Raw genomic sequence first — 19,983 nt, 5'->3', positions numbered from 1 at the left:
AGGAGAGGTGATGTGGGGCTGTGGGGGCTGGTGCAGGGTGCCCAGCAGTGAAACCCCTAATGGTGCCGCATTGCAGGGGGGGCCGTACCCACCACCCATTGCCCCCCATTGCTCCCAGCAGTGCTCCGGGAGCCCTGCTCAGAGCCACCCCATCAACCAGGCCAGGGGAGCCCCCCTCGGCGCGGGGCTGGGGAGGGTGCCAGGCGCTAATTAGTGCTGGGGTTAATTAATGGTCATTCTGCTTGTAGCTTTTTCAGTGTGTGTTTGGTTACTGTCTCTGGGAACCGTGTTTGAACAGATGGCTCTGTGTTACCGGGAGTGTGTGTACTTCTGTAGTCTAGTTAGGTGCTCTGCCAGAAACCACCACTATACATACCTATAAATATATACATATATAGTCTATTTTAAGTTAAAAACCAATGAGACAAAGGGGCAGCGTGACCCCGCGCCTCCCCGGTCCCTCCGGGGTCGCATCCTGCCCCATTCCCCACCTGGAAGCTTCTCTCTGCTCATTCAAAAGCATTGGGGTTTTAATTGATTTTCTTTATTTTTCATTTCTTTGGGTTTCATTTTTGGGTTCTTTTTTGTACAGAAGAGTCAGAAACCTTCAAAAACCCAAAAAGACGATTTGTAAAATATCGTGTGTGTGACTCCTTGTAAAATATTTTCAAATGGTTTATTACAGAGACTCCGTTATTAAATAATGTTCATATTTTCACTTCACAGGCGGTGGCTGCATCATTGCCCGGGTACGTGGGCACGGGGCGGGGGGGACAGGCGGACATCGGGGGCTGGTGCCTCAAGCTTGCCTGCACCCGGAGCCAATGGGCAGGACACAGGCAGGGAGCAGGCAGGGAGCAGGCTCACACACTGCTGTGTGATCCCTTCCCTGCATCCCTGTGCCCCCACACCCGTGTTCTTGTGTCCGTGACCCCACATCCATCCTGTGTCAGTGTCCCCAAGTGCCCCCCCATGCGCAGCCCACCCCTATCAGTGTCCTCCCCACCCCGGCTTTCTGATCCCATGTCCACGACCGCATCACTGTGTGCCCCCATCCTTCTGCTTTGTCTGTGCCCCCTTTGAGTCCCTGTCCCCATGTCCGTGCGTCTCCATGTCCGTGTGTCCCCGTGTCCGTGTGTCCCCGTGTCCGTGTGTCCCCATATCCGTGTGTCTCCGTGTCCGTGTGTCCCCCGCCGTGTCCGTGTGTCCCCGTGTCCGTGTGTCCCCATATCCGTGTGTCCCATGTCCGTGCGTCCCATTTCCGTGAGTCCCCGTGTCCGTGTGTCCCCACGTCCGTGTGTCCCATGTCGGTGTGTCCCCATGTCCATGTGTTCCCATGTCCGTGTGTTCCATGTCCGTGTGTCCCCCGCCGTGCCCGCACTACAACTCCCATCATGCCCCGCGCCCCCCTTAGCCCTTCCTCTTCCCCATCCCCTCCCCTTCCCCACCCCGCGCATGCGCATCGCCGCTGTTTGTCCGCGCCCGGCCTAGGCTCGCAGCGGGCTCCGGCGCGGCCCGAAGGCGGCGGCGGCGGCGGCAGGGCCCGGGCCGGGCCTGGTCCGGGGGTGAGCGGGGCCCGGCGGGGGGAGCCCCGGGCGCTGCAGCCCCCGCGGGGCAGCCCCGCTCCGCTGTGGGGCCCGAAGATGCGGCGGTACCTGCCCGTGGCCCGGCAGCACTTCCTGGCGGCGCTGGCCGGCACCAGTGTGGTGGTGAAGTCGCTGAGCGCCGCCGCTCTCCTGCTGTACCTGCTGTCCTTCGGCGTGGACACGGCCTACGGGCTGGGGGTGACCCCCGGGTACCTCCTGCCCCCCAACTTCTGGGTCTGGACGCTGCTGACCCACGGGCTGGTGGAGCAGCGAGCCTGGGGCCTGGCGGCCAGCCTGGCCACGCTGGGGGCGGCCGGGCGGCTGCTGGAGCCGCTGTGGGGAGCGCTGGAGCTGCTCGTGTTCTTCGCTGTGGTGAACGTGTCTGTGGGGCTCCTGGCGGCTCTCGCCTACTTCCTCACCTACGTGGCCTCCTTCCACCTCGCTTACCTGTTCGCCGTCCGCATCCACGGCGGGCTGGGCTTCCTCGGGGGGGTCCTGGTGGCCCTCAAGCAGACGATGGGGGACAGCACGGTGCTGAAGGTGCCCCAGGTCAGGATGAAGGCTGTCCCCATGCTCCTGCTCCTTCTCCTGGCTCTGCTGCGGCTCGCTGCGCTCGTCGAGAGCAATGTACTGGCCTCGTACGGCTTCGGGCTCCTCTCCAGCTGGGTCTATCTCCGCTTCTACCAGCGGCACAGTAGAGGCCGCGGAGACATGTCCGACCACTTCGCCTTCGCCACTTTCTTCCCCGAGATCCTGCAGCCCGTGGTGGGTCTGGTGGCCAACCTGGTTCACGGCATCCTGGTGAAGGTGAAGGTCTGCCGCAAGACAGTCAAACGCTATGATGTGGGTGCCCCGTCGTCCATCACCATCAGCCTGCCAGGGACAGACCCCCAGGACGCCGAGAGGAGAAGGTACCACTTGCCCTGCTTCCCGGGGGGTCGTGTTTATGGGCAGGGAGGGTCAGGTTTAAGGTCTAAATGAGGAGGAGTGGGAAGATCAGGGTGCGGGCTGACCTCCGTGCTATGGAGGTGGTAGGGACCATTTCAGGGTGTGGTGGAAGTGCAGGAGAGGAGCAGGGGGATCCTGGAAAAGGGGCGGGTGGGGTTTGGGGTCCCTGCAGGAGGAAAGGGTATGGGAGGTGGTGGCCCCTGCTCGTGGCAGCCCTGCAGCCGTTCATCCTGGCACAGGAGGAGGTGTGAGTCAGTCCCATGCCCCGGCCCTCCCACACATCCAGCATCCGGCTGCCAGCAGGAAGGTTTAGACCAGGCATTGGCAATCGGCTTTCCCCTGCTCTGTTTTTCCCCTGTTCCGGAGCGGCTGTGTGCCATCTGACAGCTTCCGAGTGCTCCACGTGGCATCAAAACCCTGCATGTGTAGTCTGGGAGCGTTTCTGTGGGGCAGTCCCATGTGCACTGGGACACCTCCAGTGCTGCTGAGTCCACCCTCCCCTGCTGGGAAGGAGCCAGAGCCAGAAGCAAAGCTGCCATACCCACCTGACCCAAGGTAACCTGCTTGTCTGCCCTTACCTGCAGGCAGCTGGCCCTGAAGGCCCTGAACGAGAGGCTGAAGCGCGTGGAGGACCAGTCAGCCTGGCCCAGCATGGAGGATGATGAGGAGGAAGTGACAGTCAAGGCTGAGAGCCCAGGGCTGCCTGACCCCAGCGCAGCTGGGAAGAGCTCCAGCCAGGAGTCCAACCTCATCACCTTCCAGGATGCCCCGTCACAGCTGTGACCGGCTGACACGCTGCCCCCTTCCCAGCCCGGTCTCTGTTGGAGAGCTGCTGACCCCCGTCGTGCCCCCCACCGCCGGGATGCTCGGTGGGTGCGGGGACTCCTCCCGCAGCAGAGGCAGGGGCTACCTCATTCCAATGCTTAGCTGCTGCTCGCAGCCAGCACCGGGCACGCAGGACAACGACGCTGCCACCACCACAAGGACTGGATGCTCGAGCTGCTCTCCTCTGCACAGGGCAGCCTGTGGACGTCAGCACCAGCAGTGGGGCTGCTCTGGGAGGGGACATGGTGCTGATCCCTGCCCCAGGCCACTGCTTACCCATGCGGGAGTGAAGTCGGCAGTGATTCCTCGCTTCTCCTCCGCGCCTGGGGCTGGCCAGAGTGCTCCACACTTACTTCCTCCATTCTGAAGGTAGTTTTGTCCCTACCCGAGGGAATGGGAAGGCTGGTGGGTTTCTCTTCTGAATCCCTTTCCTGTGGGGAGCTTCCTCCGGCCCAGGCAGGAGGTCAGTGGTTTGCCAGGCTGGGGACAGGCCATGGGGCAGAAGACACCCAGCCCCTCACGGTGGGGTTCTCTCCTCCTCCCTCTGTCACTCACAAAGCCCCACGAGGCACCAGTGCCCTTGGCTGCTCTCTGGTTAATCCATGTCAGATTACACTAGAAGCTGGAATTAATTTTTACAGTGGGGCTCTCGCTGCTTCCTTAGCAGCAGGTTTTCTGTCCTGCAGGTAGAGTATGGGCTCCCTTCTCTTTCCCTTCCTCTGTGTTGATGGGCTTTTTTGTTCTTTTCTCTGGATGGAGAGGATCTCTCCCCTCGACAGCCTCCTCACAGCCCCTGCACCCCCGGGCGCTCCCCAGCCTGGGGCACGGGTTGATAGCGTGGGATTATTTTTCTAAAGGACCACACGAGGTTTTGTCAACTGGGAAAACCACAGACGTTTCGGTATCAATAAAGAGTTCTTTCAAAGAGCCGGCTCCTGCAGCAGCGCGGGCAGGGCATGGGGCAGGCACGGAGCAGCCCTTGGGGGCTCCCTGCAGGAGCCTGAGGAGGGAGCCAACCAGCAGGTTGGGAAAGACCCTTTGTAAGCAGGAGGTGAGAAGTGTGCAGGGGGGGATGTCTGCCTGCACCCAGAATTACACACACCCCCCTCTCAGCAGTAAAGAGGGCTTGTTGAACTGTAGCTGCCTGAAATCTTTATTGAATAAAAGCTCTGGATACAGAGGAATGTTCCAGCCTGGGCGCTGCTCCCAGCTCTCCAGCCCTGCTGGGAGCAGGGTACGTGCTGAGGAGCAGAAGGATCCCCAATGTCGGGTGGGCTGAAGGCAGGCTGCTGTGCTGGCAAGGGGAGGATGTTCCTTTCTGCCTTCCTGGGGCCTGTTTTGTAGGCTGGCTCCAGGGCTTGTCCCCAGGTCTGTGCTGAGCCCTGCTCCCCCATGCTCCCACTGTTCCCTGTGCCCCTCAGAGGGACAAACCTGCTCCTTTGCAGCCTGGCATGGGAATTTGCTTTATGTAATGACTCCACTTCCTGACAGGTTGAAGCTTTGCTTTCCCAGCCTGCAGGAAGGACTTGTGCGTGGATCTGTAGCTGCCAGGCTGGGCTTACTGCACCGGTCCTGGGGAGCTCCCAAGTCCCTGTGTGGGGCTGTGCTGTGGGGTTGGACAATGCTGCTGTCCATTGCATCTGGCATGGGCACTGCCACTTTGCTTCAGCCTTCCTGTGGCTGAAGCCACAACTGTACCTGTGCTTTTACTAGCCAAGCTGCCCCCATGGCAGGAGAGGCAGTGTGGTGCCCCTGCAGCCCCCTGCATGAGCAGGGACTCCCTGCCCTCCTCACCAGCACACAACGGCTCATGTCCTGCCTGCTCCAAAGCAGCCCTGGGTAGGAAGGGAACAGGAGCACGAATCCTGAGTGAATCCTACAGTTCCCAGAAGTGAGCACCAAGCTGCCACAGGGACCAGCAGCTTCATTTGTGTTGGGAAGCATCCTCACCAAGGCAGGCATGAGGAGGGCAGCTCCTGCCTGCTTGGTGTCATGCACGTTGTAGCTGCTCCCTGGGGACAAGACACTACAGATGATCCAGGACAGGAGACGAGTAGGCAGAAATCGAGATCTGAGGAGACCCTATGAGAGCAGGGGACCCCCACGGGGGGTGCGAGGGGGAGCCCTGACCTTGCTGGCTCACACAGGGGAAGTTCAGCTGTGTCAGGCCCTCAGTGCTGGCTCCGTTTGCGGTACAGGTAAGCGTTGCTCACCTGGTTCATGATGACCAGGCTGGTGAGAAGGGGACACAGCATGGCCAGGTACCAGGAGACGCTGGTCACTGAGGTGGTGAACCACAGGGAGCACATGCCCAGCATCAGGCTGGCACAGCCCAGCAGGTAGCCCACCAGCCCCGAGGTCGCATGGTACAGCTTGAGCTTGGCCAGCGTCCAGTTCTTGAGGAGCTTGGGGTAGAGCAGGAGCACACCCCCCGCGCACTGCCCGCCGGTGTACAGCACGGTCAGCAGCCCCGTCAGCCCGTGCCAGGTCACGAAGTGCGCCTTGCCGTTCAGGTGCTTGTTGTAGGTGATGATGCCCAGCCCCAGCAGCGCGCAGACGAGGGCGAGCAGCTGCAGGGCCCAGTGCGCCCGCACCTTGACCTTGCGGGAGAAGGAGCGGAGCACCGAGGTCTCCGGGGAGAACATCAGCAGCGCTTCCGTCATCAGGAACGAGAACTGGGACACAGAGGGCAGGGGTCGGCGTCTCCCAGGGCTCAGCCTCCCACCACCCACCAAGGCAGATGTGGGCTCAGCCTCCGTGCCGGGGGATGTGCCCATGGGCAGGGAGCAGCGGGGCCGGTAACCGGACGGCGGACTTACCGCGAGGGCCATGAGCAGCGGGTGCCAGGAGAAGAGGCCTGCAAGGGAAGGGATGCTGAGCTGAGGGGAGCCGCGGCCCGCCCGCCCTGCCCGGCCCCACGCCCGCCCCGCACTCACTGGATCCGGGCCTCGCCAGCACGGCCACGCCGGTAGGGAAGCCCAGCGCCACGAGGTGCGCGGCGGCGCCCGCGGCGGCCCGTAGAGACCGGTACAACCGGGACTCGGTCTCGGCCGTCAGGGCCATGGCGGCCGGGGGGGAACCTGCTGCAGCCGCCGCCGAGCCACGCCTCGCAACGCGATTGGGTGAGGGGAGCTGTCCGTCCGCTGGCCAGCGCCGCTGATTGGTGGTCGGTGCAGTCACTCAGGGCAGGGCACGCCCACACCGGCGCGGCCGTGTGACGGAGCGGCCGCCGGGATACAGGCTACGGTGGCCGGCAGGGGCAAGGCGCAGGCGCGCTGTGTGCTCCGCCGTCCGTGCCGCAGTGGGGTGCCCCGTCCCGGCCCGTCCGCCGTCGGTGCGCCATGGGCGGCAGGATCGAGTGCGTGTTCTTCAGCGAGTTCCACCCCACGCTGGGCCCCAAGATCACCTACCAGGTGAGGGGACCCCGAGCGCTGCACCGCTGGCCGGGGTAGAGACGGGAGCGGGGCCGGGGCTGGGGCTGATCCGGTTGTGCCTCTGCAGGTACCGGAGGACTTCATCTCTCGGGAGCTGTTCGACACCATCCAGGTGTATGTCATCACCAAGCCCGAGCTGCAGAACAAGCTGATCACCGTGTGAGTGCGCCGGGATGCGCAGCGACAGCTCCGGGGCTGTCCCAGGGGTCCCCACGTTCATTTGGTGCCCGTGATAACCCGTGCGGGAGGTTTGAGGTGCCCGGGGCTGGGGGTGGCCCGTTCTGTCAGCGCCAACTCCAAGAAGGGCAAACGAGTCTTTAGGGCAGTGCTGGTGTTGAATGGAGACTGTTCCCTGGTGGTGGACTCTTAACTCCTGTCTTATTGCGTGTGTTTTGCACTCTGGCCATCTGAGGATTAGACATCATTTTTAGTACAAAGCAGAGAAGCCTCCACTTCCAGAGCTATTCTTGTGTGGTGCTCGGGCCGCCCTGAGGGTATAGGTGCAGTTTATACTTGTCATCCTGCAGGACAGCCATGGAGAAGAAGCTGATTGGCTGCCCCGTGTGTATTGAGCACAAGAAGTACAGCCGAAACGCTCTGCTCTTCAATCTGGGCTTCGTGTGCGATGCCAGAGCCAAGGCCTGTGCGCTGGAGCCCATAGTGAAGAAGCTGGCTGGGTACCTGACCACCCTGGAGGTGAGCTCTGAGCCAGCGTGAGCAGAGGCTGGCTGCCTCACAGTCCGACCCACAGAGCCACCAGTGGCCTGGGTCACTGGGTGTCACTGGGGCAGCAACCAGGTTTACAGCCAGGAGGTGATCACACTGGTTTTACCCACACATCACTTGAAGTTGAAGGGAGGACAGGAACCCAGATGTGCGGAACCCCACATCTTGGTTCCTGTCCTGTGGGGTGGAGCTGACTTGATTTTCTGCTCTCTTTATAGCTGGAAAGTGGCTTCATCTCCAATGAGGAGAGTAAGCAGAAGCTGGTTCCCATCATGACCATCCTGCTGGAGGAGCTGAATGCCAAAGGAAAATGCACCTTGCCCATAGGTATGGAAACCCTGCCAGCCCAGGAGTAAGGCAGCAGTGGGCCAGGGAGGCAGCTGAGCCTTTCTCTGCCTGGATCCTCTGCCTGTGCTTGGATCCAGCCTTGCCCTGGGGTCCTCAAAGTGCCAGAAGGGATGGGGTGATGGCTGCAGACACCTCTGAGCAGCCGGGTGGTGCCTGGGACTGATGGTTGTGACCTCCCAAGGGAGCAGAGGTTTATGTGGGGCTGAGCACTCCCCTTTCCCCGGCCAGACGAGTCCAACACCATCCACCTGAAGGTGATCGAGCAGCGCCCGGACCCCCCCATTGTGCAGGAGTACGATGTCCCCGTCTTCACCCAAGACAAGGATGACTTCTTCAACTCCCAGTGGGATCTCACCACGCAGCAGGTCTGTGTGCTTGACCAGGGGCAGCATGCTTTGAACAGGATCTGTTTCCAGAGGCAGAGGTTTGGTGCTCCTCTTGTTCCTGTGCTTTGAGCAGGCAGTTTCCCCAACAAGGATAAAATGCTGCTGGGGATGGAGCTGGCCTGTCCATGTGCACACAGGGGTTCAGTGTGATGCCTTGGGCCTCTGCCCTCTCTGTTCTTAGCTCTTGCTTCCTCCCCTCCTAGATCCTGCCCTACATCGATGGCTTTCGGCACGTCCAGAAGATTTCTGCAGAAGCTGATGTGGAGCTGAACCTGGTGCGCATCGCAGTGCAAAACCTGCTGTGAGTGCACAGAAGGGCCTGGCCAGCAGGCAGCAGGGGGTGGTGGGTGCTGGCAGAGGGGGTCTCACACTTCCCTGTCTGTCTGCAGGTATTATGGGGTTGTTACACTCGTCTCCATCCTCCAGGTAGGTCAGGCCATGGAGTGTGGGGCCATGAATGGGATTCAGGCAGTGGCTGCCCCGTCAGGGTGGCCATGCAGGAGGACAGTGGGACTGGGAGCAGGGTGGGTCTGTCCCTCTTGGAGCCGTGGCTGAGCAGAGCTGCTTCCCCTCACCCTCCAGTACTCCAATGTCTACTGCACCACACCGAAGGTCCAGGATTTAGTGGATGACAAGTGTCTGCAGGAGGAGTGTCTGTCCTATGTCACCAAACAAGGTACAGCCACCCCGCACTGGGCTGCTGGCAGAGGCAGGAGGAGAGGGCAGCTGACTGGTGACCTGTCCCTGCAGGGCACAAGCGCGCCAGCCTCAGGGATGTGTTCCAGCTGTACTGTGGGCTGAGCCCTGGCACAACAGTGCGAGACCTCATCTCCCGCTACACCCTGCAGCTCCAGAGGGTGGACGAGAGGTTGGTCCCAGCTCTCTCCTGTGAGGAGGGAGTGCCCAATCCCTATGTCTGTAGGTGGGAACTGTGGGACATGGTAGAACCAGAAGGGAAGAGGGTGTTGGACACCTCAGCACGGGGGTCCCAGCCTGTTCTCATGCGCAGGAGGCTCATCCAGTTTGGTTTGATGAAGGGCCTTATCCGACGGCTGCAGAAATACCCCGTGAAGGTCGCCCGGGACGAGCGGAGCCACCCGGCGCGGCTGTACACAGGCTGCCACAGCTACGATGAGATCTGCTGCAAGACCGGTGAGGAGCTCAGCTCCTTGGGGCCGGCTGAAGGCAGAGCCCCCCGGGCTGTGCACTGCTCTCAGGCTCTCCCTCGCCCCTTTGTGCCCACTGAGGGAGATGTGTCTGGGTGGGTTCTGTGCAATGGGAGGGGTTGGGGACCCCACTGACACCGCTGCCTCCCCCTCAGGCATGAGTTACAAGGAGCTGGATGAGCGCCTGGAGAACGACCCCAACATCATCGTGTGCTGGAAGTGACGGCGGAGATGTCCCGTCCCCCCCGGTTGTGACCCCAGAGCCCGGTGCCCCCCGCCGGCCGCCGTGTGTCCTCCGCGCCGCCAGGGGGCGGCAGGGGGCGGTGAAGGCACCACCAGCGCTCTCCCGTTGCCGTAGCGACGCCGACGCCGCCGCCATGGCCGCCCCGGGGCCGGTGCTGTTGCCCGGCGAGGCCGAGGCGCTGGTGCGGGCGCTGCAGGGCACCGAGCTGCGGGACATCGGCGGGCAGCGGTGCGGGGGGTCCTGGGGAGGGTTTGGGGGTCCCTTTGGGGCTGTAGGGAGAGAGGAGGACCCCATTGGGGAAGGCAGAAGGGCAGGGCCGTGGGTGCAGCGGCTGCTGCAGGGAGCGCACCAGGCTCGGGGGACACTGTGGGGTTTGGGGGTGCCATGAGGAGCCCATGTCCAGCAGCCCGTAGCACTGATGTCCTGCGGCCTGCCCTGCAGATGGCTCCGGCAGCAGGAGGCTGTGGAGAAGCTCAACATGGACGCCATCCTGAGTGCCTCTGCAGGCCAGGAGCAGCTCCTCACTGAGCTGCTGGTCACCTACGCCAAGGTGAGCTCCTTGCGTGTGGTGGTGATCCCCGTGCCAGGCCTTCAGCTGGAGCTGGGGGCGGCTGGTGGTGAACAGTGTGCAATTTTGGGGTAAAATGGCAAAGAATCGGTTGTATCTGTGAGCAGGTTGGGTTGGGTTTCCATTAAAGCTCAAGCTGCGGTGTTTCTACTTGCTGGTCTTTGCTTTGTTTCTTGGAGGTTCTGGTCTCTTCTGTGAACCAGCCCCTCTGGTTATGGATCTCAGTGATTTACCTGGGCTGTCCCAGCCCCGAATGTGCAGGGCTGCATAGGGATGGGTGCTGCCCTGGCCCTGGCCACCTTCCCCCTTTGCAGCCTCTCTGCCCCACTGGTCTGTTGGTGAGAAGCTGTTGATTACTGAGCTGGGTGAATGTAAATCAGCAGCGTGCCCCAAGGGTGCCCTCCTCCATGGGGTGACTCCAAAGTGTTTGTGGCTGAGCATTAGCAGTAAAACTGCTCCCCCCTTCAGCACTGGTCTGAAAGGCTTTGGTGTCCTCATCCCTTCCCTCTCTAGATTCCTGTTCTCATTGGCGAGCTGATCTCTGTGGAGATCTGGAAGCACAAGGTCTTCCCCGTGCTCTGCCGGCTGCAGGACTTCAAGCCGAGAAGCACCTTCCCCATCTACATAGTGGTGAGTAGAGGGGGCAGTGGGGATGACCCTGGATATGAGGTGAGCACCACTGTGCTTAAATACATCTCACCCTGAAGATCTTGGAGCTGGGGCTTTATGTCTCACCAGGCTGAGAGGCAGTGCTGAGCAGTGTGACACTGGGAAGCAGCTGGTTCCCAAAACCATGAGTGGTGACAAGCCCATGTCCTTGTCCATGTCCAAGCTTGTGAGAGCTGCTGGATGCAGCAAAACCCACTCCTGGTGGTGGCTGTGCTCCTGGTTTACAGCTGTCAGGGATCTGGTGCTACCCTGCTCCCAGGCAACAGCCCCCCTGGGGGATTCCCCCCTCTGAGCACTGTTTGGCACCTCTGACCAGAGGCCTCTCAGAGGTTACATGCTTCTGAGGTTAAGGAAATGGTTTTTCTTACTGAGCTCCCAGGAGCAGCAGTCCCTTGGGCCACTCTTGGCAATGGAATGATGTCAGGAGCTGGGCTTCCTGCAGAGGGATGCAGCCCTTGCCCTAAAGGAAATCTGTCCAAGGCTTGGAAGTTTTAGCCCATTTTCAGTCCAGGGTAACTCCAGGGTAACTTGCTGGGGCAAGGTGGTGTCTTCCCAGGCATTTGTATTGTAGCAGTATTGCCTCCAGTCAGCTATCTCATGGCTCCCCATCTCCGGACAAGGCTGTCTGCCCATTCCCAGGGTGCTGAGAGCAGCACCGACAGGCAGGAAGGGCACTGTTCCATCTCAGGCAGTGGCTCTGTGCTAGTGCCAGGGGCTTCAGCTTGCCTGAGGGCTACAGTTGTACTGGCACAGTAGCACAAAGCCAGGGCCCTGGAGAGCCCTGCCTGCTGGGAAGCGTGGTTCTCTATCAGCATGTTACAGTGTTATAGGCATGTTAACATAAATATTAATGTGAACTGCATGACCTGGAGTTGTTTTAAAGATTACATCACTTACATTTGGCTCTTGGACTTGTGCTTGGCCACAACTACACAAGCAGCTTCTTAGAAGAGCTCTTTTCTTGGTCCCACTGCCTGTACCCTCAGTGCTAGTGACTGCTCCACTGTGATCTAACTCCTGCCATTTCCCTCCCGCAGCTGCATCATGAAGCCTCCATCATTAACCTCTTGGAGACAGTGTTTTTTTTCAAGGTAAGAGGCAGGTTCAGCTTTCTTCAGCTGGGGATGGAAATCCACAGCTGTGGGGCTGACCCTCTGTGGAACTCCTGTTGTGAAGGAGGTCTGCGAGTCAGCAGAGGACAGCATTCTGGATCTGATCGATTACTGCCACCGAAAACTGACCCTGCTGGCAGCTCGGAGTACCAAGGGACAGACAGTGACCCTGGCACAGCTTTGTCCTGAAGATGCAGCCAGCCCCTCAGCCATGCAGGTGAGGAGAGAGTCCTGTAGCTCACTGGGGACACATGTGATGGAGGATGTGGGCAGCCTGAAAAGGCACAGAGGGGGTCTTCCCATGGAGACAGCCATGGCTTCCAGCTTGAGGCTTCCTGCAGGGCACGGTCTGAGCTGAGGGGGGATGCTGGAGAGTTGACAGTGAGGCAAAACATTCATTGCAGGGGTTTTGGCCGTTTGCCACTGCTCTTGAAAGCTGTGTGGCTGTGTTTCCATGCAGCCTGTGAAGACACCTTAGCAGCTGGCTGCTGTTAGGAGCCAGCCAGGGTTAACCATGAGAAGGATGCTTCCCTAAATCCATGTATAATATGACAAGGAATCATCCTAACGTGTTTCCCTCCAACTTGCTTGGCTCTCTGAGAAACACCTCCTCTGTGTGCTGGTCCAGGCCAGCACCGAGTCCAGAGCTGTTCCCACTGAGGTGTTCCCAGGCTGCTGTGCACCTTCCCAGTGTGGGAGCTCTCTTTGCTTCTCAGCACCTCGAGTTCCCTCCTTCAAAGCGCACACACCACCAGGAGTGTCCGGAGCAGCAGGGTTAAAGTGACTGCAGCTTTGGCTGGACCTCCCTGCATTGCCTCCATCCTTTGGCTTGTTGCCTGAGCACGTGCTCCTCTTCCAGCAAAGGGAAGGAAGTGGAGGGCTCCGGAGCACAATGGGGATGTTTTCCAGGAAATGTTTTCCCAGCTGGGAGGGGAAGGGGTTGTCTCTGTTAGTGCTTTGACATGGCTCAAGTTTAAAATAAAACGATCTGTTCAGCCAATAGCATTCTAAAAAGCACTCGTCTCCCAAGGAGCCTGGTTTCCTCTGATTCATTCCATCCGCTCCTGACTCCACATACAATAACCCCCTATGAAAAAGCTGTTCCTGCCTTCTCCTGTGTTGTGGAGCCTGTTCTTTGTGACTCTGCATGGTGATAACCCCTGGAGCAGGACTTGTTCTGTTGTCCCCCAGGAGCACAGGCAAAACGTAATCCTTGCCTGAAGGTAGCAGAGATGGGGTCTGAATATCAGGAGGAGCTGTATGAAAGGGCCTCACTGCAGGAGTTTGGAGAGGGAGGGGGATAAGAGCCCATAGGGTTTTCTTAGTAGCGTGTGGAGCACTGGCACGGGAAGCACAGGGCTTCTTACCACAGGAATTTGTAAGGGAACAGTTGCGGTGGCACTTTAGAGGAACACGAGGTGCTGAGCTCAGTGCTCTGCGCACGAAACTGAAGCTGAGCATCTGGGACTGGGGAGGAGAAGCTGTGCCTGGGCCAAGGAGAGGGGCTTGGCACTGCTCAGATCGGCTGTGCCAGTGGTCCCGAAAGAGGCTGAGTCAGAGGGTGGTCAGGCTGCTCTCCTGAGCACGTGGGGAGCACATGGGGTGTCCATGCTGCCTGGGGAGGGTGGCTGGAGAGCATGGCGTAGCTGTGGGCTGGGATAACCACAGGCAGACACTCCAGCTGGCTGTACACAAGCTGTAGCAGAGATCCAGGAGGGGTGGATGTAGGACTGCAGCTGTGCCAGGGCCAAGTTCATCCCTCCTCCTCCTCTGGTTCCTCTGCTGATCATGCAGCTTTCCCCCTGCCTGGACCTCACAGGTCTCTGCAGGGCTGTGGGCTGCAGGATGAGCCCAGAACGGGAGAGAGGAACAGTCTGGGACTGGCCTCTTCCAGGAGGTGTCCCTGCTGCTGGGGGCCTCCCATGACCCATTAGGGATAGGGGGATGAGGAATGAGCAGCAATGGGCTGTGAGCACTTCTGCAGCTGCCCTGTCAGACAGGCAGCGCTGGCACAGTCAAGAGGAGAAGCAGGGTTTGTTTTGCAGGGCTCTGGTTTCCTCCCCAGTCTGTGGTTACTGATGCAGCCCACAGCCTTCCTCCCTGGAGCTCCTGGAAATGGGGCCTGCAATCCTGAGGCTGTGCTTGTCCCTCCACAGGAGCTGCAGAAGCAGGCGGAGGGGATGGAGTTTGACATTGCCCTGAAAGCCCTGTCCGTGCTGCGGTTCATCACTGACCAGGTGGAGAGGTGGGTGCCCAGGACCAGCAGAGCACATGTGCCTGGCTCTCCGGTGTAGATTCCATGGGATCACAGCGGGATCCCTCTCAGCAGCTGTCTGTATCCATGGTGGCAGTGCCGCAGGGGGCCAAGGCAGCAGCACCCAGCAGCTCCATGGTACTCCAGGAACCCAGCCTGTTGTGTTTTTCCTGCCTCTCCCAGTTGCCTCAGGGAGTGTTTGTATCTGTTCTGCATTTGTCTGCCAGCACCATTCACCCTTTCTGCCGTGTTTGCAGCCTGCCCCTGAGCGCGCTGACACGGATGCTGAGCACCCACAACCTGCCCTGCCTCCTTGTTGAGCTGGTGGAGCATTGCCCCTGGAGCTGCCGGGAAGCAGGTACGGATCGTGCCCCATGGTACTCAGGGCACAGCAATGACATGCTGGGATCTGCATCTGCTGATAGGCTGTAGGATCCCTTGCAGAAAGCTGCTCCCCCTCTACCCTCCCCTCCATCCTCCCCCCCTTGCTCCTCACTAATGCTTCCTGCCAAAAGCAGCTGCAGCACAGCTGGGCTGGGGACCCCTGCAGAGCTTCCCATGCCGATCCTCACACAGGGCTATGTCTCCTCTGAGCTGATCATGGCCAGGACCTGAGTATAGCAGGGCTGCCAGCCCCACTTGTTCCCCTGGGGAGTCTCGTCCTGGGCACACAAAGACCAGGATGCTTGTCTCAGCCTTTCTGCGCCTTATAGGACCAGCACTAAGAATTCAAGGCAGCCACGGGCTCTCCCAGGCAGCAAACCACTGCCCTGAGGCTCCTGATCATTTAGCTTTGCTCTTGCCAAAGGCCTCTGATTAGGTTGTGCCCATCACCATCAGCCCTGCCTCCTGCCCCCCTGCCACCCCAGCTCCCCCACTGCCTGCCTCTGAGCAGGGGTGGGCACAGCCTGGGCTGTGGGAACCCACACCCCTTCCCAGCCCTGCACCAGGGGGATCACAGCACAGGCAGGGGAGGAAGAGAGCTGGGAAGCACATGGCTCTGTGCCTGCTGAGGGGCCCAGCTGGATGTGGGAGCTTTCCTCCTTCCTCCAGCCACAAAGCGCATCCCTTCCCTCTGCCTGTGTCAAGAGAGAGCTTTGATCTGGGGCCCTGAGGGATGGCCTAGAAAGAAACAAGAGTGCAAAGGCACTTCCAGGCTATGCAGATGAAGGGGTACATCCTTCTCCACCCCCAGAGCAGCACAGTAGCTCCTGGAGCTCGTTTTGTCACTTTGGTTGTATTTATGCTACTTGTGGCTTTCACTGGCAGAAGAAACTCCAGGAAAGAGGGTGTTGGCCATGCTGGCAGCCCAAAACATGGCTCTCGAGCCACTCTGTTGTTGCGCTGTGGGTTCTCCCCCATCTACCAGTGCTCTACACTCCTGGCCAAGTACAGAGGGAGATACCTCAGGGATCTTCCAGTTCCTGCCACAACCCTTTTGTTTTAATACAGGTTCTTTATGCTTTTCATACTCTCTAATACATTGCCTCTGCACCAAGCAGGCTGCTATGCTGAACAAACAGGTAGGGAAGCAGACAGAAGCATAGGGGTTTGCCTGCACTGCAGTGAGGCCGTGAGTGCAGGCTGGCATCCCCACCCCTGGGCTGCAGCACTGTCCCTGCAGCCGTGTGTTCTTCTGTCCCTCAGGCAAGCTCAAGAAGTATGAGAATGGCACATGGCATGAGGTGCCCCCTGAAGACCAGGTGAAGATGACCAAGCTCGATGGGCAGGTGTGGATTGCCCTCCTCAACCTCCTGCTCAGCCCCGAGTGCCAGCGCAAATACCACTTTGATGGCTTCAACAGGAGCCAGCTCCTTAAGGTAGGACCCTACACCACAAAGGCTGTGAGCCCCACAGCACAGGGTAGGACCTTGCCAGCACTGGGCACCTCCATGCATCTCTCCTTGTCCTCTCTGTGGGCTCCTAGGAGCCAGTGGTGGGAGAGCAGTGGGAACTGTCACCGTGCCAGAAGCAGCAAAGCTTGTGTTTGCAATTGCACCTTATGGGACCCCTGTGGGTCACTCTGCCAGTGCCCCTCAGATCCCTGCTCTTGCTATGCTGCTTCCCCAGCTCTGGATCCCTTGACTTGACCTCTCTCCATTCACTTCTCTTCCCCTCTGTGGCCACAGCTCCGTGTGTTCCTGACAGATGTCCTTGTTGACCAGCTGCCCAACCTGGTGGAGATGCAGAGATTTCTGAGCCACCTCGCTGTGACAGAGCCAGCTCCCCCCAAAAAGGATCTTGTCCTGGAGCAGGTATCCCATGGCTCTTCCTGCACCTCTCTGCTTTAAGCCTGATGTCTCTCTACACCCTTTTCCTCCCCACAAGCTCAGCTCTGGTGGGGTGGTGCCCAGGGTAAAGCAGCCAAACACCCATTTCACAATTACACCTTTATTGCTAGCAAAGGTGCCTGTGTGTGACATGGGAGTCTTGTCCTGTTACTGCAGTGGCCATGCAGTCACATCTAAAGGTGTAAATTCTGGGTTATAAACAGCTCTCTGGGTTGCATTGAGACTGCATGGGGCAGAGACACCCCTGTTTTGCTTTAACAATTAACTTCATTTAACATTTATCAGTGCTTTCCTGCTGAATTCTGGACACCCCCTGGCCATGGGCTGCTTGGCACACTGTGTACAGAGGGATGCCAAGGTCTGGGGATAGAGGCTACAGTCAAACTGTTCCTGGCTGATGTATGAAGCTTGATCCCTGAGGGTCTTCAAAGAGTGTGAGGTTCTTGGGGGGTTTAATCCATGCAGTGATAATCTCTGGAGCAGAGTGTTCCTTCAAAGTGTGTCTGTGTGAGCTGAGGGGAGACACTGTGCAGAGCTCCAAATAGGCAGCTGGGAAAAGCAGAGGCTCTTCCCCACTGCTGGAGGCTCCCACACCGCTAACTGGAGCAGATGGGTAGGCTGGGCAGTGAGGAGAGCAAACATGCTGTCCCCAGCAGAGCTGGGTGCTGATGTGCCCTATCCAAAGCTGAGCTATGGCAAATGCCAGGAGCTGGGGCTGAAGGCCAATGGTTGGGGCTGGGATGGCAGCAGGATGAGGTGGTTATGGATTAGCCACGAGCCTCAACTGCCAGCGTGTCAGTGGCACAGGGACAGGCAACTGCTGCCCAGGGACCTCATCCAGCCCTTGCCCAGGCTGCTGCCCTCTCCATAGCTCTGCTTTTGTGCTGGTGCTGTTCCTGCTCCTGCCAAGGGCTGGGGCTGAGCCGGGGGGCAGGCAGGGGGAGCCAGCTGGAAGCACACACAGGGGCTCCCTGCTCTGCCCAGAAAGCAGTGAACTCACTCCTTGTCTCCAAGCCAAGCTGAGGAAAGGCCTTTTTCCATTCGGTTGCTCCCAGAGCAGCCTCCTCCCCTTCCAGGCCTGGCTATTTTTACTCTGCTGGAGGAGGCAGAGCTGTTTGAAGCAGCATCTCCAGAGCCTGAGCTCCCCACGCTGCTCTTGGCTGGTGCTTTCCCTCTTGTACTGGTCAGTCCTGCCCCAGGCACTCGCCTTCAGGGAAGTGATGAGTGGAAAACTGTGCTCAGGCAAACGGCTCCGGAGCATGGGGCTCACACTGCTGCCGGCACACAGGGGCTTCACTCTCATCAGGGGCTTCCTTCTCATCAGGGGCTTCACTCTCATCAGGGGCTTCATTCTCATCAGGGGCTTCACTCTCCCTTCCAACCAGACCCCAAAGGTTTTGCCTCGTTTCACCTGAACGTTCATTGTCAAAGCAGAACCATCCCCTCCGTGTACTCAAAAGCACACCCTTGCTCCCTGCTCCTTCTCTGCCCCTGCTGCCTCTGCTTTGCCTCCTGGGGGACATGCATCTCATGCCTGGGGCTGGCTGTCCCCTTGAAGGCCCCCATACCACAGCTATGAGCACCCCTTCCTCCTGCTCTGCCTCTCCCCACAGGTTCCCGTCATCTGGGACCACATCCTCAAGAAAAATGCAGGCAAGTGGGAGGCCATTGCCAAGCACCAGGTGAAGAGGGTCTTCAGCCCCACCGAGGAGGAGCTGAAGCTCCAGGCTCGCAGGTAGGGCCCTGGTACATACACACAGAGTGCCTGGTGGAACCAGTATCCCCATTAGCAGGATGGAGCTAGCACTGGGGGGATGGAGGGGTCTGTGGCACTGCTGGGGATGTCCCTGTGTGACAGGGTGCAGTGGGGACAGCTCGCTGCTTGTCATCAGCTCCCTGTGAGCAGCCTCACCCCTTTGCCTGCTGCAGGTGGGCAGAGACCTACAGCCTGGACATGATGGAGGCTCTGGCCCCCGACAAGCCCCGCTGCAGGGTGTGTGGCACAGAGGCAGCCAAGCGGTGTTCTCGCTGCCGGAACGAGTGGTACTGCTCACGGTAAGGGAGCTCTGCAGCCCCTGTGTCCCCTGCAGCCCCAGTGCTCCCTGTTCTGCACTGCTATCACTCCACTTGCCATGTACCTCTCTCCACATCTTACAGTAAGGCTGATGTGCCAGGACACTGGTAGAGGGTTGGGTTGCCATGGCGAGGTGCTGAGCTGCCTCTGCACTTCCCATGGTGACAGTGTCTCCCTCCCCTGCACCCTGGTGTGGCATGAGTGGGGAGGAAAGCACCCATGGCTCTGTGGGTGCAGGTGACAGCCTGGGATGTGGCAGCTGGGGTGGTGGCAGTAAATTAGATCTCTGGTCCTGAACCATCTGCCAAGGGCTGGTGTTAAACCATCTTAGCCCTGCAACTGGGGGCTGCATTCACCTCCCTGTTGGGGTCATTCTCAGCCCTGCCAGCTCCACCCCCAGTCCCTGCAGGAGCATGGTGCTGGGGTTTGTCCTTGTCACTGCTTCACTCCTGGGGTTGGATGTGGCCCTGCTGTGTCCCTGCTCAAGCTTTGGGCACCCCACTTCACAGCAGAGCCCCTGAGCAGCATCTTCTCTTCCACAGGGCATGCCAGGTCCAGCACTGGCAGAAGCACAAGATTGCCTGCAACCTGATGGCTGGGGCACCAACGAGTGTGCGTGACCTGTAAGAGAAGAAGTGACTGGCATGTGGCCTGCAGCTCATCCAGGCAGAGGTTTTCCCTCTGTGTGCAGCCCGGTGACCAGAGCAGAGAAGCCACAGAGGCCCCTGCTGTCTGCTCCCAGCCCTGGCAGCACTGCCCCGGCTCAGCCTCTGCTGCCACCTCTCATGCAGCCTTCTCCAATAAACCTGCTTGTGCAACACGCTGCTGCTTGGTCTCTTAGCTGAAGATGCTAAACTGCTTCCTCCCCTCCCTTGCACTTAGGGAGAGGGGGTGTGCCTGTTTCCCCCCTTTGTAATAACAGAGTTCCCAGAGAACCCAAAAAGGGAGTCAGTAAGGTTTGGCCAAGCCCTCTGTGGCTGAGCGGAGAAGGGAAGCGGGTGAGAAGGGCTGCGTATCACCTCTTATCTTTTGGCAGCCGTGTTGGAGCAGCGGAGTGAGCAGAGGATGTGGTTAGCACGAGCACCTCGCTGAGAAAGCACGAGTTCCTCGGGTGTTCATGATATGCCATCATGCAGGGATGATCCCCCCTTCAGTAGATGTGACTTAGCACTGATAGTTTGCCCCCCTGCTCACCAGCATCTCTACAGTGTTTACTGCTGGCCTGTGTTGCCTTGGGGGGTGCATGACCCCCTCTCCCCAGCAAACAGCTGCTGCTCAAGGGCTGGAGCCTTGGTCTGAGCACAGCTGGGAAAGATTGCTGGGGCTGAGCCCCTTTTTGGATGGGGTGTCTG

At 59.5% G+C, this 19,983-nt stretch overlaps 4 protein-coding genes across 5 annotated transcripts; 3 read left to right on the top strand and 1 right to left on the bottom strand.

Moving 5' to 3' along the window:
• Nucleotides 1-1,474: 1,474 nt before the first annotated feature.
• Nucleotides 1,475-4,498, top strand: TMEM115 (transmembrane protein 115). Its single transcript, XM_005141601.3, has 2 exons — nt 1,475-2,497; nt 3,119-4,498. Exons 1-2 carry the CDS (start codon nt 1,644-1,646, stop codon nt 3,315-3,317), a joined length of 1,053 nt encoding a protein of 350 aa, XP_005141658.1. The 5' UTR covers nt 1,475-1,643; the 3' UTR covers nt 3,318-4,498.
• Nucleotides 4,495-6,457, bottom strand: CYB561D2 (cytochrome b561 family member D2). Of its 2 annotated transcripts, XM_005141602.3 has the most exons (3): nt 6,296-6,457; nt 6,179-6,216; nt 4,495-6,034 (listed from the first exon to the last, which is right to left on the bottom strand). In XM_005141602.3, the coding sequence occupies exons 1-3, from the start codon at nt 6,420-6,422 to the stop codon at nt 5,531-5,533; spliced, it is 669 nt and encodes a 222-aa protein (XP_005141659.3). In that variant the 5' UTR covers nt 6,423-6,457; the 3' UTR covers nt 4,495-5,530. The 2 variants fall into 2 exon arrangements, with proteins under 2 accessions (XP_005141659.3, XP_030898200.2); XM_031042340.2 differs by having other exon boundaries at nt 4,495-6,216.
• A 167-nt stretch (nt 6,458-6,624) lies between these two features.
• Nucleotides 6,625-10,381, top strand: NPRL2 (NPR2 like, GATOR1 complex subunit). The gene is made up of 12 exons (XM_034066258.1): nt 6,625-6,772; nt 6,861-6,952; nt 7,321-7,489; nt 7,738-7,846; nt 8,096-8,232; nt 8,457-8,554; nt 8,643-8,679; nt 8,836-8,929; nt 9,004-9,121; nt 9,263-9,405; nt 9,575-9,891; nt 10,105-10,381. Exons 1-11 carry the CDS (start codon nt 6,701-6,703, stop codon nt 9,640-9,642), a joined length of 1,137 nt encoding a protein of 378 aa, XP_033922149.1. The 5' UTR covers nt 6,625-6,700; the 3' UTR covers nt 9,643-9,891; nt 10,105-10,381.
• On the top strand, nt 9,771-19,451 carry ZMYND10 (zinc finger MYND-type containing 10). The gene is made up of 12 exons (XM_034066257.1): nt 9,771-9,891; nt 10,105-10,213; nt 10,745-10,861; nt 11,938-11,991; nt 12,077-12,229; nt 14,169-14,257; nt 14,524-14,624; nt 15,914-16,086; nt 16,396-16,521; nt 18,171-18,292; nt 18,487-18,612; nt 19,174-19,451. Exons 1-12 carry the CDS (start codon nt 9,797-9,799, stop codon nt 19,256-19,258), a joined length of 1,350 nt encoding a protein of 449 aa, XP_033922148.1. The 5' UTR covers nt 9,771-9,796; the 3' UTR covers nt 19,259-19,451.
• The last annotated feature ends 532 nt before the right edge of the window (nt 19,452-19,983 follow it).

This window comes from Melopsittacus undulatus, chromosome 9 (assembly GCF_012275295.1).
Source record: "Melopsittacus undulatus isolate bMelUnd1 chromosome 9, bMelUnd1.mat.Z, whole genome shotgun sequence".
NCBI lineage: Eukaryota > Metazoa > Chordata > Aves > Psittaciformes > Psittaculidae > Melopsittacus > Melopsittacus undulatus.
The sequence above is the reverse complement of the archived record's forward strand: the minus strand, read 5'-3'. Positions and strand labels throughout refer to the sequence as shown.